The 22,516-nt window shown below is 31.0% G+C and overlaps 1 protein-coding gene across 1 annotated transcript; it reads left to right on the forward strand.

Annotated features, from left to right (window-relative positions):
- The first annotated feature begins 11,353 nt into the window (after window positions 1-11,353).
- LOC143347747 (homeobox protein rough) lies at window positions 11,354-22,243 on the forward strand. Its single transcript, XM_076777226.1, has 4 exons — window positions 11,354-11,598; window positions 14,566-14,824; window positions 18,207-18,441; window positions 22,063-22,243. The coding sequence occupies exons 1-4, from the start codon at window positions 11,377-11,379 to the stop codon at window positions 22,241-22,243; spliced, it is 897 nt and encodes a 298-aa protein (XP_076633341.1). The 5' UTR covers window positions 11,354-11,376.
- Window positions 22,244-22,516: the final 273 nt, after the last annotated feature.

Raw genomic sequence — 22,516 nt, forward strand, 5'->3', positions numbered from 1 at the left:
CTTCCAAGAAAAAAATTGTTCACCAAAAATCTAATATGAGACCAGAAATGTTTCCTTGAAATTTCATGCATATCTTTAAAACGTCATAACTTCTGAACGGATTGGACGATTTTGATGTTTAAAAAAGCAAACTACGCGTATTTTGGTGGAGAATATGTACCAATAGCAAAAATATTCGAAAAGTTGTTCCTTGTCCCCGTAAAATTAGAAAAACCCCATAAAAATGGTTCAATTTTCAAACAGCCATAACTCCTACAATAGTGAATATATTTCAATGAAACTTTTTTCTGAAGTATAGCCCATGGGTACCTACAAAAAAGTATTGGACAACTTTTCTGTAGGGCGTCAAATAAAATTATCAAAAATGAAAAACTAATTTTTAAGAAAAATCGACAGGGGGTAGGTTCTTAAATTTTTCGGCGAAAAAAAAAAATTCCAAATTGGTCTGAAAAAATTATTTTCGGTTGCGGGGGTCTATTACAATCTTTTTTGGTCAATAGACATAACCCCGAAATCCTATGTAGTTTCGAGAAAAAAATTTAGGAATGTGGACAAATTTTTCGGCGAAATTAAAATATTTCAAATCGTTTTAAAAAAATTATTTTTATTTGCGGGGGTCGATTACAAGTATTTTTGGTGAATAGACATACCCTCGAAATCCTGCGCATTTTCGAGAAAAAAAATTCAATACGGGCGGAACTTCAAACATTAATAACTTTTTAACGAAGCCTCAATCAACAAATTAATATTCTTGATTTTCGTCTTATTTTGTTCTCTAGAATCCCCTATTAAAATTTTTCCCAGGGGTGGCCGAACACCCTTTAATCTATTATAAATGCATTTTATCCTTCATAAATATGAAATGTTTTATTAAATCACACTAGGTTTTTTCATAAGAAAATTCGTAAGAATTATTATGTTTAATTGTATAAAACTATTAGTATTTTGTATTTTCGCATTTTTATTAATTTTTTAGAGAAATACGTGGAATCTGAAGTTAAAAAATATACCATTCTTATTTATTAAAACATTGTCTGCTATAAGTTTTCTCTGTCTAGGGATATTCTCGAAATTTTTTCAATTTATAGCGTAACAAATGCAATAAATAAATCCAAAAGGAAGTTTATGTTTTAATAACTTCACCTCGTTTTAATAATCCTCTCTTACGTAGTTTATATAAAACATAAAATTAAAAATAATTAATATAGTGTTGTTAAGGAAAACATGAGAGATCTTACTCAGTCATGTAGCGACTTCAAAGCGGGGAGATCTCATTCGGTTGGTCTGGGTTAATAGTTATTTGACATTTGATTAATAAATGTTCTGAAGAAATATTTATTTCTTAAGAGATATTTTAAAGTAAAATATAAAAGTTCATACTATTTGTCACTTAGCATTATTTAAAGAACTGATAATAGGATAAGTATAGATGAGTAAGCAAGTCGTGATTGTTATACCTCATGAAATTTTGAATTTTTTGCTAGCTTAACAGCACTAGCATTATCCACATACAACATTGGAAGAGTATTGCCAATATTTTTTCAGTCAGACTAATTCTTTGGCTCCTTCACTTGCTACGATTTCAGATTCAGTAGTCAATACATAATGCTACCGATTTTTTAAGGAGGTATTGCTGCCTAGACTGTTAATTTTACGGCCCTTTTTGTGATTTTTTTTTTAATGATAGGCAGGCTGTTTTGTATTGAGACTTTGTAGATGTATTTATTCATCTTCTAAGCATGTACAATATTTTTTTCATGGAAAAATATTAAAAATCGTGGGAAATATAACTTCTTATTTAATGGCTCTTCTGGAAAAGGTGCTCCAATGGGCTTTCAGGATTCCAGCCGAGCCGTTAATCAGAAACAGAGGGGGCTAAAGTATCTTCATAAGGAAGGTGTAGTTACAGTAGAAACTAGGGAGAAGTCAAAATCCTGATAAATAAAGAAATGGCGACACTTCAAGTTTCGAATTTCTATTTTTTAATCGTTCTCTTGTCTTTAGCGTATTAAAAAAAATAGTAAAACTCAATATTTTTTTAAATCTCTAGTTCCAGCGATAAAGGCGTGTCTGCTGAATATTCTCTTCAAATTTAAAGTCAATCGGTCTGCTAGATCTTGAAATATCATATAAGCCAGTTTAAATGCGTTTTTTGAAACAAGGAGCTATAACTCCTGCAATTTTTAATATTTTTTGATGGAAAAAATACTGCACATACTTATAAGACGAATAAATATCTCTGCAAAATGTCAGTACAAAACAACCTACCTGTCGTTAAAAAAAAAATCACAAAGAAAGGCCAAAGAAATGACAGCCTAGACAGCAATACTCCCTTAAGCTGGCTTATCTATGACACTGGCGTCTGCAAATGTTGCTACAACACTAGTTGTTGGCCGTCTTGTTGCAGTGTCTCCTTTCTAATTAAAACTATAATTACACGTTTCTTTAAGATATTCTAAGGTGTGTTTGACATCATTCTAGTCTCCTTCTGGGGGTTTCCGTTCTTACACTAACTTTACTTCAATAAATACGATATCTAGACAAGTTGCTGTCATAAAATAAATGAGATTACCAACATTCCTGCATAATAATTATATTTAAACTAACTTAAACCTAACTTTAAACACTAATAATAAGTTCAGTTTACACTCAAATGCAATAAACTATAAATAATAAATTCAACTTTATATTCAGAACTTAAAATCATTAACTTAACATTTAACCCAGAACCATAAATTTAACTTTAAACTTGGAATCAGCGAATGACAAACTTCATACTACACTCAAAGTCTTAAACTTAGACTCAAATGTTGAACATGGAGGATGAATATTATTGCACTGCTTCTTACAGGAGGCCTTTTACCGATAGGTTTTACTATGGTTAATTTTATTTCTACAATCTACTTTCTTCTTTGGCTTTTTTTGGTTTTCATTTGTTCTTCAATTTTTTCTATTACCATAGGTCATGTGTGTTCTCTTCTTTTCTCTTAATTTAAATTCTGACAGTTCAAACACAGAATCAGCATAAATTATGTATAATAATAAATTGATAAATTAAATGTAGATATATTGTTTTAATTATTAATTAATATTGTATTAATACTGATTACCGTGCCTTTGTGCCATTTAAGGTTTCAGATAATAATGACGTTGATTCCGATGATATTATGCATGAAATTGGTAAAATATGATAAATTAATGATTACCGAGTCATTATAACAAACGCTTCGTATTTTGTTATAATGACAAATTATTCGTAATCGTAATATATCGTAATTAAATCGTGTACAATTATCTGTAAAACAAAAAGTAGTAGATAAATTTTCTAATGATAATTACGATTATTTCCGTGAATAAGTTTTACCTGAACTGAAAGAAAAGTATAGTTTAATAAAGTACGACGATCCTATCTTAACATCCCATCCTTTGGAAATGTAAGCAATTGTATTATTCTTTCATTTCTATGGCTCGTGCGTATATTAATCAATATTAATGTATTTATGAATTTGTTTTTCATCATATCATGATTTCATTATATTAGTTTAAATATTTTAATATACAGCGTGTTACAATGCTATAAGTAAATAACAATTTTTTACATTTCCCTCCTGATGGAAGACACCACCACCTTCCCGTGGTTTCCATTGAGCGGTAGCGTGCACGTTATTGTTTTACATATCGTTACAATTATTTTTTTATGTAAAGTTACATCAAATACATAATATTTGATTCTTTGTAACAAATTGTTACGGTTATTGAAAAACATAGCGAGAAAAGTCAGTGTTAATCTATTTCTGTTTAGATTGTATCTTTAAAAAATATTTGCTACACAAGGTTGAACAGCGTGCACGGTACTGGCTAAGAGTGGTTTTTCATTTTGATAAATTTTACTTGTTTTCATTTTCTAAGTATTTATATTTCTTAATTAACTTTTTGCAAGTGAGATTACTTCGAACAACATTATTCTATATACATTATTCTATGTACATATTTTGGGTTGAAACTTTTTTTAGTGTGCACAGTCGTTTAAATAATGAAGTAAAAAAGAGAATACAACTCATTTTTATGCCACAAAAATATTCAGACATTTGATATACCTGCATAAGCTATTTTCCACTTTTAACAAACGAAAACAATGTTTGTGGATTTAATTCTGAATTTAGCTACAAAGAACACCAATAACCGAATGTAAGAGTAATGTAATTAAAGGTAAACATGCATATTTTAATATGGAACAATTGAATGACTTTTCACTGAGAAAAGGGAAAAACAATGATATAAACAATGTTAAATAATGAACACAGAATCATTATGCATCTGTAAAACGTAAGAAGGGTGTTAGGATCAGAGGGCTATAAATTGATGGAAATTTCAAAATTAAGGAAATAATTTATATACAGTGTGTTCCGCCACCCCTGGGAAAAATTTTAATGGGAGATTCTAGAGGCCAAAATAAGGCGAAAATCAAGAATATCAATTTCTTGATTGAGGATTTGTTAAAAAGTTATTAACGTTTAAAGTTCCGCCTGTAGATAGGCAACCTGCATACAGCTGCGTGCATGCGATAATGGTGCTCACTCAGCATGAGAAATTCTGCTTACTGACGTATCGACAGCCTTACAGTTTTCTGAATGAGAACCACTAGCAACTGTTCGCAGATTAACGTTCTACAGGCGGAACTTTAAACGTTAATAACTTTTTAACGAAGCCCCAATCAACAAATTGGTATCCTTAATTTTCGTCTTATTTGGGTTTCTAAAATCTGTGTATACATATATGAACTATTTTTAAAGCAATAGTTTATCAACTTTATGACGTTAATTTATGCAATTTTATATTTGTGTTCAGAATAGGTCTGTGGTAACTTCCCCGAAACATTTCTACAACCGTCTTTATTAAAAGAAAATGGGAGGTGGATAGAACTTTGATTTTATTTGTTTTTCTTTAGGCCCCTGCTTCCAACAACTTTCCTGTGGTAAGATGAATATGTTAAACTTCTAATATTGCAATAAAATCTATGAATATCTATGTAAGTGCGATGTATTTAAATAAATTGATTGCTAGTAATATGAACTTCCTCCTTTCCTTCCTTGTTTTGATATTATCGTAAATTATGAGACAAAGAAAGAGATATGAAACTTCCAAGTGCTTTATCATTCTGATAATTATCGTACTAACTTTGGAATCCTATATTATTTTATTTTATTTTCGTCGATCAGGAAACGTGGAATTTTTTAACGGATCAATGAAATAATTGATTTTAATATTCAATTACAAATGTGTTATAGAAGTGATTCTTAATTTGTGGTTTATGGACTTCAAAAGGGTCATATTATATTGTAACAGTGGATCCATTCCGTTTGTGGCGTTACATAAACCGCGTTGTTTATGATACTGAAACATGGCTACCATTGGTCAAGAATGATGAACACCATCTGGCAACTATGAAACTGGTTCGAACCAGGGAGCAATTTTATCTTATTCTAATTGTGGACTTAGGCTAACGGAAATGACGCACGTCAGCTAATAACAATAAGAATTTGATTTAACAAACAATTATAAATGTTCTGTACTATACAACATTCCATGCGTGAAAGACCTTCCCGGCTAGATGGCGCGATAAACTCATTGCCACCTCTGGATCAACTAAAGTAAAATCTCTAGAGAGTCGCTAGTAGCGATGGCTAGTGATAAGTTGATGATTAGAACTGTTATTTGTGAATCGATAATGTTCGTTTCCAATTATGGTGATTTTTCACATTGATTCGTGATTTTTCATGATCGCTGGGCTTTACACCATAATCTATATTAATACACCATAACCAGTATAACGGCAAATAACTATAAAATAATTGCAAATGAATAGACTTATAATTTTTGCTTAGAATGACCTCCTAAACATGTTGGTAAATGTTGGTTTCGACCTGGAATACCCTGTATATTCTTGTTAAAGTATATTTCTCCAGAAATACTTGAATTACACTAATCTAATAAAATAAACTGTAGAAAACTGATTCATTACTGTTTCATAATTATAGAACCAAGCGTTCGAATAAACTTTTCTGCTGATATTTCGTGAGTTTTGTTTTGTCTAATGTGTTGAAGTGTGGCAGAATTAATTCAGTTAATAATTACACGCGGAAGTTATTTAAGGGAGCTAGAAAAGATTAAAATTGTAGCTTTTCACGAAAGTAATGTAAGAATACTTGAAATAGCACTTAGATTTAATCATTCTCTTCATGCTATGATAAATTTTTTTAAAATCCCGATCGATATGGGCAAAATAAAAAAGAAAGACCACAGATGAAGCTTGAGGCAAGGTGCAAAGTAAAACGCGTTAAAATCTGATAACGAGTATTAAAAATCGACTAATTGAAATTCTTGAAAATAGTAGAGGGTCTACACATTACTAAGTTATTGTTATAATTTAATTCTATCATGTTCTGGATACAATATTTGTGTAATTTGTTTGATAATGCCGGCTTTGTAGTTATGAATCAAGAATAAGTCAGTTTTCTGTAATTCTTCTTTTTTCAAATTTTTGATAAAATATTTCTTTGATAAAATATCGTTTCTTAACACAATTTCAAATATGGTATCGTTTTTCATTATTTTAACAGTAACATAAAATTGAAAATTTTATAGTGGTTTTATAATTGTGATACGTAATGTATGGTTTATTTAACACATATATTTTATTTTCTTTCAAACGAATTACCGAATATTCATTATGTTTATTATAATAGTCAACGAAATGTTGAACAAGATATTACAGAATTTGTTGTTAATAAATTTTGTTCTCTTTTAATGTAGTCTGTAGAAAGACTTAAAATATGGCGTACGAAAGCTTTTTGGAACCACCGTATATTTTCTATCGATGATACTGAAACACAATGGCGTCTTTCCACCAGCGTCCACATTATTCCGACTTTCCTTACGAAAAAACAGATCAAATTGAAAAAGGGAATCGTTGTGTACATGATATTTCACACGTGAAATGTACTTTGTGTGATTGTTTGATTTTTAAGGGTCTGTAATAACAGACTTAGCCTAACATTATCACTGGTGAAGCTTCAGGGAGTAAACTTATGTTCGAAAGCCTATTTAGATGGGTGTTTATTGACTGAGACTCGCAGTAGTAACAGTGGTTCTATCCGTCAGCAGAACTGGCGAATCACTGTATGCGTAATAATCGTAATACGGACAATAGAAATCGCAATAAAAGGGATTAGAGATAGCTTGAGGTAGAGCTGACACGCGCATGCGCCCTCTCCAACGAATCCCTGTTGGTGCTTCTCTAATTACATTGATTTCTGTCTCGTCTCCGATTGGTTCGCGACTCGACTACCGTTATGCCGCCCATGCAGTGAGTTAATTATGGTAGGTAATATTCATGCAAACATGAAACAATCGAGATTATCTTTGCAATACTGACGAACTTGGAATTCACTGTAATTCTCCCAACTACTGCGAAACAAACACTTTTCCCTTACTGCTATTTTTAAATATTCCCTTCCCTTGCATCTGTCAAATTGTCAAACATTTATACCGAACGAAATAATACCCAACAAAACAAGTATCGGTAACAAATTAATAAAACTACAAGATCGTCCCATAAATTCGTGCCAAGTTTTGTACTGGAACTTAAAGCGATGATTCAAACTATGGAATTTTATAAACAACGGTAAATAGCTCGTTCTTTTTAAGCGAAGCCATTATATCGTCACGATAAAACTTCTTTGATTTAAACAGGCTATTTAGAAATTAATCAAGTAATTTGCGTGTACACCTAAACATGTTTACAATCCTTTACAAACTACAGATATACTTATATTGCCTGTCACAGTCTTCATATAAATAAATAAATTCCGTTAAAATAAATAAATAGTAAATGTATCAGATGCAATACGGGAACTAATCGTTTGATTAAGAATTGAAGGTCAGTCGCTGAGTCAAATCATATACAATTATCTAATATATTATAAATAGCTACAAGGAATTAAAAATTATCGAAACTAGATCCTGTTGAGGTTTAAGATCTGAATCCAAGGCATTAATTCATTTTCCATATGAAATACATCATGAAATAATGGTGATGTTTTGAAATGGATTATTTTTCAAATAATATTGAAAATTATTTGTAAAATAAGAACTTCCTACAAGAATAAGAAGAAAGAATAAGAAGAGAACTCATATTTTCAAATTCAAGCGTACGCCGCGTAAATTAGAACGAAGATTCCAATTTTATTTCTATAGGCGCATGGACGAACAATAGTAAAAAGAAACTAAATGCTGGACAATAAGGATTCATAAATCCCCTCGAGGGTCGAACAATTTCGATTGACGTATGAGAAAAGAATTCCCGTGTAGATTGTTCAATGTGCGGTTGACCATGAATGCTCAAGATATTGGAAGATCAATATTTATGCTGTTCGTAAATTCGTGTCTAACCCAAAACAATTTGTTCATAGAACGACGATACAATTTTTCTACAAGAACATCATTCGTAATTCTATTAATAATAGTTTAGAAGATGTTATAAAAATATTTAAAGTACTATTGTACACGTTGAATGTGCAAAATATTTTTGTTCGATAATTAAATAGTTAAAAACCTCGATTTATAACAGTGTTGGGCAAAAAGTTAATCAACGACTGACGATTGAATTACTACTGTTAAATGCAATTAACAATTACGTTATTTTTAATTATTTATCGCAATTAACATTTCAATTTCTTTTAATTATTAGTTGGAATTAACGACTAAAGTAATAAATAAATAACTTTTCCCAAAATGACACATTAATTATGAGATTTTAACTTTGCTATACATTTTATGATTTTGAAAATGTTTTTTCTAGGAGTATTCGTACGATTTTCAGTTTAAATTGAGTATTAACTTCACTGACACTGTTCTATATTTATTGTAAAATTTTACTATATTTTAGTAACTATATCATGCAACATTATTAATTATCATTTCTCAAAAATGATAACCAATTTTTTAAGTTTCTTTCATTTTTACTACTAACTATAAGTGTAGCTGTCTAAAATTAAGAATGGTGAATATTCTTTTTCGAAAATATATTTTTGGAAAAATTGAAATAATCAGTACATGTATTATTTGTTTAAAAAATATCATGTATAGATTAGCGAGGTTTCCCCGATAAAAAATATTTTAAATTCAGATATAATTCGTTTAATGTATAATTGAAAAAAAATCTGAACTTCATCGATTCCTTAATAATACTGTTATGGCGATATTACGAAAAATATAAACATTTTCATTTACACATTTGTGTATTGTCGGTCTCGTTTGACGCCGTCGGTAGCTCGAATTAGCGCACAATTAAAATTGAGTAAAATACTAATCTAGATATAAATTTCGAATAACTTATTAATAAATACCAGTTTACGTATTACTCGATAAGTAAAAATAACAATTTTAATTATATTGGAATGAAATATTCGAATAAATATCGCAAATAAATTGCCATACGTTGATTTTATTAATTATCTACTAATCGAATAAAATTTTGCCCATTTCTGTGAGAAAAAAATAATTGCCTGGATACAGTGATAACATCCAGGAAAATCCTTTTATTATGTTGCTGTGACAAATTATCAAAAAGAACTTTGAACCTAATTAATCACTAACCCTACGAATAGTATCATTTTGTTATTTCTTTACTCTTCTTCGAAAAAGAATATTTACCATTTTTAATTTCTAACAACTATCGTTGTAGTTATTAGTAGGAATAATTGAAAGTAACGTGCGTTAAACAATTTCATTTTAAGGAATAAAAATTCTTATTCCCTAAAATCAAATTAAAACACTAGGGACAGCGTTTCGATACTCTAGAACAAATAAAAAAGTAAAATTTCTATACTATTTAATATTTTGTTCGTAACATTTATAAATTGCCACTATTTTAATAATACATACATAAAAAACAAAACATAAGTTGTGCATACGATCGGAGATTTCAATTATTTGTTTTAATTGAGTTAAGCTTTCAAATATCTTGATTAAATAAGTTTATTTTTAAGGGAGTATTGTTATTTAGACTGCCCTTCTTTGGTTCGTTTTTTTAATGGTAGATAGGTTACTTTGTATCGAGATTTTCCAGATACGTATATTTATATTGTAGTTATGTACAATATTTTTTTCATCCAAAAATATTAAAAATTGTAGTTGTTATAGCTGTTTGTTTAATGGCTATTCTAAATAAGATGGCTTCCACGATTTCACTCGATCCTCTAATCTGATACAGAAAGGAATAAAGTATTTTCATTGGAAAGTATTTTTTGATACCTACCAAGAATTAGGGAAAAGTCAAAATCTCGATAAATAACAAAATGGTGAAACTTTAAATTCAGAATTTATATTTTCTATGAACTTTTTAACATCTAACTGGTTCGTTAAGTATTGTCATTTTATTTTGTTTTCCCGTATTTAAAAATTTCTTTGAACTAGCACATTGCGTTTAAATGGAATTGCAACACCTGACGTAAATCACCTGTCCATTTTGGCAGCTCGTTAAAATTTTTACAGTCCTCGAACGTGTTTTCGCAACAGTTGATGCGCGAAAAGCGTTTGGATTAATCACGACCGCTAATGCTCGTCGCGATTTCACGGTGCAATTACGAATAATAAGGTTCGATTAAAGAATTTCTGTTCCAGTGGTTGTAAACGTCTGCAGATGCCCTTTCACAGAGGGGCGTTACAACGATGACAACGGAATTATCTCAAACCGAAGGGATGGGGGTGGTATTCCCACTCATAGTGGGGAATATCCGTGGAGTAGGGAGTACGGCCACCGAACATCCCTCCTCTCGATTTTCATACTAACCACCAGGAGAGAGTGGACGTTGCAAGCAAACAGGCTCAGATACGCGTGTTACCTGATATCGAGTCATTTTATTCTCCACCTTTCGGTTATTGTTTCGAAGTGCTTCCACACAATTTTACACCACTCGTGAATGGTACATGTAACACACACATACACGGTCACCCAAGGCCTAGCGCGCGTGCATTTATTCTCCTTTAAAATTTATAAAATCCGTAAATTTAAGATTCATTTCGATCCCGAAACTCGAACGTGAACTTTCAAAATTGTTCGATTGTGTCTAGAATAAGCAATGTTCAAAGTGATATGAACCACGATGGAAACGTTTTAACGCCGCCGGGACCATGTCCACGGGATTTCCAATTTCCACGCGAGAGTCAAACTTCGTTCGACGATGAGTTTTGATGAAACTGAGCCAAACAGTTGGATAAACAGTTCTTAAATTTTCTATCGTTCTCTAACGAGTTTTTCGAGTTTTTTTTTTTTGTTATCCCCGACGACACGGGACGCTACTCGTTGACGATTAAATGACGACGAAAGCGGAGGGACCGTCATCCCCGCGACGGTTTTTCGCCCGAATTTATGGTCATCTTGAAACGAAAACAGTCGAGAGTAATAATAACGATGATCAGAAAAGGCCTAAAGCGAAATTCAGTCTCGATTTATCCCCGGATAACGTTTCTTGCGATAAAAATACGACGTCCGATGCAGACATCTCCTGTGATTCCCCGAATAACGAAATTATACAAGTAAGTAGTCGTTTCATTTATTTGACAATTATACATTGTATAATTGCATTAGTATCCTTAGCTTTGCTATTAATTTCTATCAAACACGCTTGTTTTTGTTCGATTATTCGCAAAGGGCAACACCTATCTTAATACTCGCTATTTTTATTAACTATTTAATTCTTGTAATATCCGGAGCGAATCGCTAAATTTTTTGCTAACTGCTTTTTCTCCGAAGTTTTTAAGGTCGCCGTTAGTTTTTTATAGAGAAACATATATCCGTTTTAGACCTATCTTTTAACAGACATTAGGACCAATTTGGCAAGCACCGTTACAAGTACTTTTTATTCCATTTAAATCTAAAAAAATAATTGAGGAAAATATTTCTTATGTTAAGGGAGTATTTTAGTCAAGTATTTCCTTGTTTTGGTCTATTTAAGGATTTTTTTTTACAAAAAAAGTATAAGTTTCTTAATTTCAACATTTTGTGTACGTATTTATTTATAATTTACGAATGGTGACAATTTTTTTAAAGTGAAAATAATCAAAAGTGACTGAATTATATATCATTGAACGAGAAAAATTCCTTTAAAAAAAATGGCTGACATGATTCCGATCATTCTACTTATTTGAAATGGAAAAATCAAAAGGGTTAGTATGATTGTAATTATGGTGTGAACCAAAGAGGAAAGAAAGTAGTGAAAATTTACAAAACGGCGGCACTTTGAATTTTGAATATCAATTTTCTTGGCTCTTTCAATGTTTAACGAGCTAAAAAAAACAATAAGTAAAACTCTTTTTTTTATAATTTCGGTTCACACCATAATCACAATCATACTAATCAGGAATCCTTTTGGTTTTTTTATTTCAGATAAGCAGAATAGTCGAAAGTCAGTTTTCATTATTTTCACTAGAAAAATATGTATGCAAAATTTCGAAATTAAGAAACTTATACGTTTTTTGTAAAAAAAATCCCTAAAAAGTAATTATTGATCTTTTAAAAATGTTAATGTTAGCTGTAATCAAACTCATCCCAATCTTCAATTTTCATTTCAAATGTGTACAATGGCTGAAATCATGAAAACCATAAGATGATGTCTTTTTGTTTTATTTTGTACATATTTGACAAATATTAATAAATATGTGAGATATTTTGATAACAAAAACTTGTATATTCTCTTGCTTAAAAATTATCAAAAAGGAACACACATTTTACAGTAAAATACCTCTTTAACATTTTAATTGCCACGTCACTCATATATGGGCGAAAGGATTTTCCAGTATAGAACTAGAAAAATTAATTTTCAAGTTGAGATGTTGAGAGAAATAAATTTGGACAGGATTTGTATATTTTAGCAAGGTTAAAAAAATAAGCATTGAAACAAATTTTAGATTATATAGTTTATAATAGTCTAAAATCAAAATTTTACTGTTAAAGAATAGTATACAATTTTGATCTAATAGTGAACGTGTTAAAGAGAATATTTTTCATATTGTTTTAAACGTACAACTAATGAAAAACGTAAAAAAACTACGTAAGATTTAAACACAGCAATAATTATAAAGCAATCGAAAAAGAAATATTTTGCTGTGTAGACGTCCATAAAAAATATAAAATAAAAATTTTGCATTCTAAGTTTTGTTTTCGAGAACATCTTTCGGATAAATATGCGATTAAAAATGCAGTGATGAGATTGTTATTGGTACTGGGTGTATTTGTTAACACTTTATGCAGTACTGATATAAAATCAGAATTGTGTGTTATTCAAATTACTTTGTAAACTTGTTTATTCGCATAATTATTCGAATCGTTTTAATTACTTTATTTTATATATTTGAAAATCGATCCTCCGTGTTGTATGAATTCTCTGTTCCGATTAAATCCGGTATTATTATTCATAAAGAATGAGTTCGTGTCAGAAATTCGGAGGCATATAAATTATAAACGCATTGAAACACGATTATTTATTAACGGATGGACGACGTCTTCAAAATTGCATATGTTTATGAAAAATCGAGTCTAATTCTCAAATCATTTCAAGACATTTTTTAGAATGGTTTGACACGAGGGTGTCAATTTGAAACTACACAATATTATACTTTCCATCAAAACACCTTACTATCTACCTTACTTTACTAGTGCCCCTATTACCCCCATTAGTGCCCTGATTCTTAAATCTGTAATGAAAGATATGATATTACGAAGCTTTTGAAAGCAAACAGACGTTTCAATTTTTTTAAACCGATTTTCTCGAAAACGAAGCTTTGCATGAAACTGTTTTATTGTATATTTCCGATTTATTTTTGCACGAAAAATGATCTTCTTTCAAACTATACCTCGATTCATATGTACTAGGTGTTTCAGAAATACATATAAATACTTAACCCCTTAACGCTCATGCCAGAGTCTGTTTGAAAAACGATAATTGTTTAATTTAACGGTTTAAGGGATGACAATATTTGTTTTCCTTCAAATTATACGTTAGATACAACATTGTAATTAACAAAAACCGAACTTTTATATAGTTTAGAAACAAGTTCAATATAGAAAACTGATCATTCTTGGTCAACCTGAAAAATATGAGCGTTGAGGAGTTAAAGAGCTGAATCTACACTTTAAAGAAAGTAAACAAACGTCATACGAACGTGTGTCCTATACACCATAGTTCTTGAGTTATGAATGATTATAGAAAATGTTTGCCTTGTGTATCGTAACTATAAAACCACTCTGTAATTGTCAATTTTTATATGTTATTGTTAAAATAATGAAAAGCAAAGTATGCCATATTTGAAATTGTATTAAGAAACGATATTTTGTCAAGGAAGGATAAATTTTATTCTATGGTTTCTGAACGAATTTTAAATCTGTAGAATAAACAAACGTTGAATAGTCGCCTAACAGATATAGAAACAGTATCTCCCTCGATCACTATATGTAAATGTGATAAACCAAAAGTGTACAATTTGTCAGGATAATGTATTGCGTAGGTATCAGGCATGGAAGAGACATTTTCGGGGCGAATCGAAAAGCAGAACACCAACGAAACGAGCATACTAATGAACGAAGGAAAAGAAGAAAGCGCTGATTTCTCAACTATAAGGTTGCCATTCTTTCACGGACTTTTTCCCAGAGTACCCAGCCTCCCCTTGTCGCAGATCACATATCCGCCTACGTTACCACCACACTTTCATAATTTGCCATACCATCCGATGCCAGAACATTATTTGCAAGGATTCTCTGCGTTCTGTGAGTACATACATTCTCCTACCCTCGACTGCATTAAAAATACAGTAGTAAGTGGTAGAAGAAACGCAGTATATTTAGAATACTATGATGGTATTTTGGAATACCGAATTATCTGAAAAACTACTAACGTTATTTAATTTGTAACACAGAAAATAACAGGGAATTACCTCTTAATGACATTTGTGAACGGAGTAAATCATTCGATCTATTTATTTGCATATTAACGTTACTGTTTCGTGTATATATGTTTCGATCGTTTCTAAAATTAGCAATATGACATGAAATTTTATTCAGAATACCGAATTGGGAAGGATTCCTTTCCTAAAATGTGAATCAACAAAAACAAAAGAGGAGGAGAGAGAACGTAGACTTTAATAGTATATTTTTGTATTTCAAAGATTCTGCTTTAATTTTATACTCTTATTTTCATGCATCTGAATCATAAATATTAAATTTTTCCGAGAAAATAACTCATTTAAAAAAATCTAATGGTTTATTTATATAAGTTTTTGCAAAACTAAGTTTCTTTTCTGTAATATTTGTATCGATGTAGGGTGTTTTCCTTGTTACTCGTGTGAAATAGCCTGAGTTTCTAAGTTCATTTAATATTGTTTTCCAATATTGTCCTTTGGGTAATAAAGAGATTTACATTATCCACTACGTATTCTATACTATCATAAGTAGACTGCGGATGTTTATGCAAATGCATATGTTTCTAGGAAATAGATAGAAGAGTGAAACCTAAATAGAAGTTTGTTTCATCACTAGAGGTCCTTAAAAATATATTTTTTATTTTGCATATTTTTTACAAAAACATATGTCGAAACATACTGCATATGTCATATACAGGGTGTTCGGTCACCTCTGGGAAAAATTTTAATGGGGGATTCTAAAGGCCAAAATAAGACGAAAATCAAGAATACCAATTTGTTGATGGAAACTTCGTTAAAAAGTTATTAACGTTTAAAGTTCCGCTCGTACCGAATTTTTTTCTCGAAAATACGCAAGATTTCGGGGGTATGTCTATTCGCCAAAAATGATTGTAATTGACCCCCACAAACGAAAATAATTTTTGCAAAACGATTTGAAATGTTTTAATTTCGCCGAAAAATTTGTCCACATTCCTGAATTTTTTTCTCAAAAATGCGTAGAATTTCGGGGGTATGTCTATTGACCAAAATGATTGTAATTAACCCCTGCAACCGAAAATAATTTTTCAAGAACGATTTGAAATTTTTTAATTTTCAGGGTAACAGATAGTTATGGTCAGACATTATATTTTAAGTAATGAATTTTTTCTCAAAAATGCGTAGAATTTCGGGGGTATATCTATTGATCAAAAATGATTGTAATTAACTCCTGCAACCGAAAATAATTTTTTTAGACCGATTTGAAATTTTTGAATTTAATTGTTAATAAGTTTTTAACAAAGCCTCCATCAACAAATTGGTGTTCTTGATTTTCGTCTTATTTTGGCCTCTAGAATCCCTCATTAAAATTTTTCCCAGGGTTAGTCGAACACCCTGTATGTTTATTACATTTCTTTTGATAAAATTAATACATATATGGGCTTCTGAACACCTATTTCAGTCTACTAATTCAACGTTTATATACGATAGTCGTGATAGAAATGACAACATACCTATTTGTATATTTCGTATTTACCTATAGTGAATCATTAATGGTAACAGTTCATAGATGCTACGAATAGTATTAATTAGTAATTCTAAATTATTCTTGGCAAATAGATTCCACGGAAACGAATTTTAAGAGGTCAGATTGTTAAAGAACGTAAAACAATTAAAGCATGCTACTTCACGAAATTCAATGCCCCAATCACATCATGTAATGTTGAGCGTCCGGTTTCAGCTTATAAATTGACTTTGAGTGATAAACGTCATCAACTAACTCTTGACAAAATTGAAAAAATACTCGTAACATATTATAATGTAAATTATAATTGACTATTATTATGTTTAAGTAATAAAATTATTTGAACGTAGTTTGAATATACATATTTTGCATAGTCCTGTATATTTTGGCACATTATTGATACATATTTGACATATGTCACTCACATATTTTGACACAGTTTATTGACATAAACATCCGCAGCCTAATCATAAGTATACTACGTAAATAGATGTATTCCCAACGTTTCGTAATATATTTTATTCTGTTTAGATCGGAAGTTATTATTATCGACAGATGAATTGAAAATTCGTTTAATATCCATTTTCTTATCTATTTTTCTCTATTTGAATTGGTTTGATAATAGCTTATGTTTGAGTATTTTGCTCTTCACCTAAAAGTTTGACAGTGGCACGTGTTATTACAACAAGCATACGTATACGCGCGCGTTTGAGAGGATTTATCCCGCTTCGCCACCTCGTAGCGATATTGTGATGAGATTATGAAGCACAGTTGGCCGCATCTCAATATGGAATATACATCGCTATATTTCCTCAAACCCAACTCTGTTCGCCTGCCCCTTAAGCTGTTGTCACAACAAGGCAGACAAAGAATCATCGATTCGCTAAATAAAACATACAGTATAAATGCAGCACACGAATGTAACTGTTAAGATTTTCAGCTTTAATATATTTCCTTTTATAATGAACATTTTTGTTAATGGAGTCTCTTATGAACCACTGAAAAAATCGATTTTTGCTTTTTTTAATTGTCTTAAAGAACATACTTTCGAAAATATATTTGCAAAGGGTTGTGCTTCAATTCCTAAAAATAATGAAGCTGTAAATATAATTACAGTTGTTCGAAAGATCAAACACAAAATTTTTATTTTTTATATTATTTAGCCTCCGAAATAGAAAGATAAACGTGAAAAATCGATAAACAAACTATAAAATATTGTCATTTTTTGTTCTAGTATCTGCAATAGCCCAATTCATTTCTAGTAAACAAAATGGCTGCAATCATGGACACTGTGGAACTTTTTTACTGTGAAATTTTTTAGAAGCGGCAATATTTGTTTTTTAACTCAACAAATTTTAGAATATTATTCAAACAGGTGTAAATAAACCTTGTAAAACTGCAAAAAGTGTTATGGGACAGATCAAATATATGATTTGAACTATTCAATACTTGCTAAAAAAAGTTTTCTTATTCTCTAATTTACATCGATAACATTAAAATTACGGTTCGTCCACAAATATCAATCTGTAACAAGTTATTTGCTCTTATTATTCGTGATATTACAAACTATTCAATATTATTACTTTTGAAGATTCTTCCATATTCCAACTTATCGATAGTATTCCATATATGGTGTTTTTCCTCTACTATGAATTCGATGTAAGAATATGCACAGTAACGTGCAATAGAATGTTTTATTCTAAACAATTTGTATGTTTATGTTGGACAGTAGCTCGCAGAAGGAGAAAAGAAGGACGACCACGAAGACAAAGAACAACTTTCAGTGGTGAACAGACATTAAGACTAGAAGTCGAGTATCGAAGAGGGGAATATATTTCTAGAGGACGAAGATTTGAACTCGCTACGTCTTTATGTCTCACAGAAACACAAATCAAAATATGGTTTCAAAATCGACGCGCCAAAGACAAAAGAATTGAAAAGGCACACCTTGATCAACACTATCGGTAACTATGTACTCTATGTATTGAGTATTTGATTAAACTTTACACTAGAAGTAACAATTTTGAGAAAATCTATAAGTATGTTAAATGTTAAATATTTATTAGCTTAAACTTTTCTGTAAAAATTGAAGAAAGAAATATTTAAATGAAATAGAATTATATCTATAATAATAATAACAAAAAGATACACAGAATAAAATAGATATTACACAACAAAAATATAATTACACAATACCCTCTTTCGTTAAAGGGGTATTCTAGTGTGAAGTGTGTTTTTTAAACTTTCTTGGAGAATTTTTTGCAAATAAACTGTTGTAACACATTTTGCAGTCAAATTTACAAGATTTATTTATACATGTTTTAGTGATATTTCAAATTTTGTTAGGCAAAAGAAAGTTAAAATTGGTGGTACTGTGTTCAGAAATGAAGTAAAACAATTTTATAGAAATATACAAAACGAAAATTAATTAATAAATATAACACCAAGCTAACAGGAAATAATAGACTCTTGAAAAACTGTTTAATAAAAGAACAAATAACAATACTAATGCTGAATGGATAAAAATGGAAGAATACAGTCACTCATATACAGAATGTTCGGCCACCCCCTGGGAAAAATTTTAATGGGAGATTCTAGAGACCAAAATAAGACGAAAATCAAAAATTAGCTAAAAAAAGTTATGATTTCTCAAACATTTGGATGAAATTTGGAGGAAGCATTTCTAGCCAGAAATTATATTTTCGGTGAAGAATTTTTTTCTCGAAAGTGCGTAGGATTTCGGGAGTGTGTCTGTTCACCAAAAATGATTGTAATTGACCTCTGCAACTGAAAATAATTTTTCCAGAACGATTTGAAATTTTTTAATTTTACCGAAAAATTTGTCTACCTTACTCAATTTTTTTCTAGAAACTGCGAAGGATTTCGGGGGTATGTCTATTCACCAAAAATGATTGTAATTGACCCTCGAAATGAAAAATATTTTTTTTAGAACGATTCGAAATTTTTTTTTTTTCGTCGAAAAATTTAGGCACCTACCCCCTGTCGATTTCTCTTAAAAATTCGTTTTTCATTTTTAATAATTTTATTTGACGCCCTACAGAAAAGTTGTCTAATACTTTTTTGTAGGTACCCATGAGCTCTACTTCAGAAAAAAGTTTCATTGAAATATATTCACTATTGTAGGAGTTATGGCTGTTTGAAAATTGGATCATTTTTTGGGGGTTTTTCTTATTTTGCGGGGTCAAGGACCAACTTTTCGAATATTTTTAGAATTTCTACATATTCTACACTAAAATACGCGTCGTTTGCCTTTTTAAACATTAAAATCGGCCAATCCGTTCAGAAGTTATGATGTTTTAAAGATTCGCACGAAATTTCAGGGAAGCATTTCTGGCCTCACATTAGATTTTTGTTTAGGAATTTTTTTCTCGAAAGTGGGTAGGATTTCAGGGGTATGTGTAATGACAAAAAATGATTGTAATCGACTCCTGCAACCAAAAATATTTTTTCCAGAACGATTTGAAATTTTTTTTTTCGCCGAAAAATTTGGGCACCTACCCAAATTTTTTTCTCGAAAGTGGGTAGGATTTCGGGGGTATATCTATTCACCAAAAATGATTGTAATTGAGCCCTCTAATGGAAAATAATTTTTTCAGAACGATTTGAAACACAAGAAATTTCAGGGGAATCATTCATTCACGATCAGACATATTTTCAGTAACAAATTTTTTTCTCGAAATTGGGTTGGTTTTCGGGGGTATCTCTATTCACCAAAAATGATTGCAATTGACCCTCGCAATCAAAAATAATTTTTTCAGAACGATTTGAAATTTTTTAATTTTGTTGAATTTGTCTACCTACTCGAATTTTTTTCTCAAAAGTGCGTAGGATTTTGGGGGTATGTCTATTCACCAAAAATGATTGTAATTGTCTCCCGCAATCAAAAATAATTTTTTCGGACAATCAAGCGGCTTTTATTAATTCTCGTGAGAAAAGGAAAAGAACCTTTTTCTAGCACGATGCAAATAAACGTAATTTTCTGACACACGATCGTATGTGTCTCCTTGTCCTTTCAATTGAAAATAATCGTATGGCAAAACGTAGCACGCCTACATTCGGTTTTAATTTCCATACATAAGGAAAAGCCACGAATTATGTTATATGCGGTGTTTAATAATAAATTGAACGATAGTATTATTATTATATAGTTATTATTTACCACTAGAGGAATTATAATTTCACCAAAGAATATCGATTAATAAATTTTGAATAAGGCAATACAAGTAGGTACATACATTCGACTCTAATGCGAAATCGTTATAATTTCAAAACATCAATTCAAATGTGGCACATATTCTAGTTGTCTTTTCATTTCTTCATCAAGTGTCACAATTTATGGGGGTGCGTAAAGAAGAAACTAAAACAAAACTTTGACTCCTGTAGCTAAGGATCACCCTAATGGTGGCTCAACCGCCATAAATGAAATAGCGCTTATTCCGTCTGTAGGGCGAGACACAAAATTCAGTATTTGCATACGTATTTACCATACTGTTAACTAAAAAATCTTTTAGATAAATGATATTTCGTAACAGTAATTAACATTAAACCATACAAAATGAGGCAGTCGAAACTGATTAGCACTTCGATCTTTATAAATATTATTTTCTCTAGAACAGGAATGACCAATTGGGCATCTCGCGGGCTCGGGCTTCCGCCATTGACCCAAGACAAATCTCCGGGCACTTCGTGCAAATGACATCGCAGCAAGAAATGACGGGTGGGAATTGACTGCAGTAGTAGGGATGCAACAGTCGTACGCTTAACACTGACGGCCGCTGTACGTATGTGTGATTTCGGTCACTCTGATTTCCGGCCGCTATGTCATCGTCTCAATTTATATCATCTTTATAATTTTTTCTCAAGTTACAAATTATGCCTTACTTTGATGTACATAAACCCAGAGGCGGATTTAAACTTTTGCTACCCCGGGCTACCATATTGTTGCTATCCCACAACAACAGGAAAGAGTAAGGGAAGGAGAACCATAAAAACTTAAAATGCTAGATCTAAAAGTATTCGTTAAAAAAATTTATTATTACTTGTTTAAAATTTTTAAATATTTACTATTTATTATTTAAAAATTTTCCCAAAAAGGTTGCAGTACTAGACTACAGTCTACTTAGCTTATACCTAAATTCGTCTCTGTGTAAACCAGTCACTTTAGAGAAATGTATCAAGTCGAGATATAAACTAATGTGACGATAGTAGCGGCCGTCAAAGTGTTAAGACTTTAGAGTCGTGTGAATCATCGTATCTAGGACTAATTACTTTTCCTAATACAGGGTGTAACGCAGTGGTTCTTAACGTGTGACACACGGACCTCGAAGGGACTGTAGATAGATATCTGAGGATACGTGAATTTAATAATTTTATTTCTTTGTTTATAACGATTTTATTTAATCTATCTTAAGTCCCTTGTGAAACCGTGCAACTTTTATTCAGCAATATTTGTCTCTAAAGATAATAATATTAATGTAAAGCGAAGTTGCAATTTTAAGTGCTTCATTTTGTATGTAAGCAAATATATAATTAAATTAGTACTTAAGAGATTTTATATGTTACAGGTACTTTGCAGTCTCTAATGGACTGGCAAACTTGCCAGTTTATGGCAGGGATAAGTTCTGTGAGTTCTGCTCCAGTAAAGAAGCATTTAGGTCCGCAGCCAATCATTTGTGTGTTTCAATAAATCCTGCTAATGGAACTTTTATAAAACAGCCGAACTATAATAGTAGTGGAAGTGAATAATCTGACAACGCATCAAATACAATGTCCCTGATCTAAAGTTTTTGTGAAAATAAATTCAAATTATACGATAAATTTTAGAAAAAGCTTATTGTGCCTTTTATATTTACTTATTAAATATACACATAGAAAAGAAAGTTACAACACTATTAGCACAGACGAAGTATACGAGTAGACCTTTCACCCCATGTATTTTTTCGGCCCATTTTTATGGGGCCCCATTACCATTTCCGTGTCACTCGCAACGTTACCAACAGATTTAGAAATAAACACAAG

Source organism: Colletes latitarsis, chromosome 11, assembly GCF_051014445.1.
Source record: "Colletes latitarsis isolate SP2378_abdomen chromosome 11, iyColLati1, whole genome shotgun sequence".
Taxonomy (NCBI): Eukaryota; Metazoa; Arthropoda; class Insecta; order Hymenoptera; family Colletidae; genus Colletes; species Colletes latitarsis.

What these genes read in the sequence shown, in the direction of transcription:
- LOC143347747 (XM_076777226.1), top strand. Translation starts at nt 11,377, where the DNA reads ATGACGACGAAAGCGGAGGGACCGTCATCCCCGCGACGGTTTTTCGCC. An exon ending in CGAATAACGAAATTATACAA is followed by an intron (nt 11,599 to 14,565) that starts GTAAGTAGTCGT and finishes TGTATTGCGTAG; the next exon opens with GTATCAGGCATGGAAGAGAC. An exon ending in CACCTTGATCAACACTATCG is followed by an intron (nt 18,442 to 22,062) that starts GTAACTATGTAC and finishes TATATGTTACAG; the next exon opens with GTACTTTGCAGTCTCTAATG.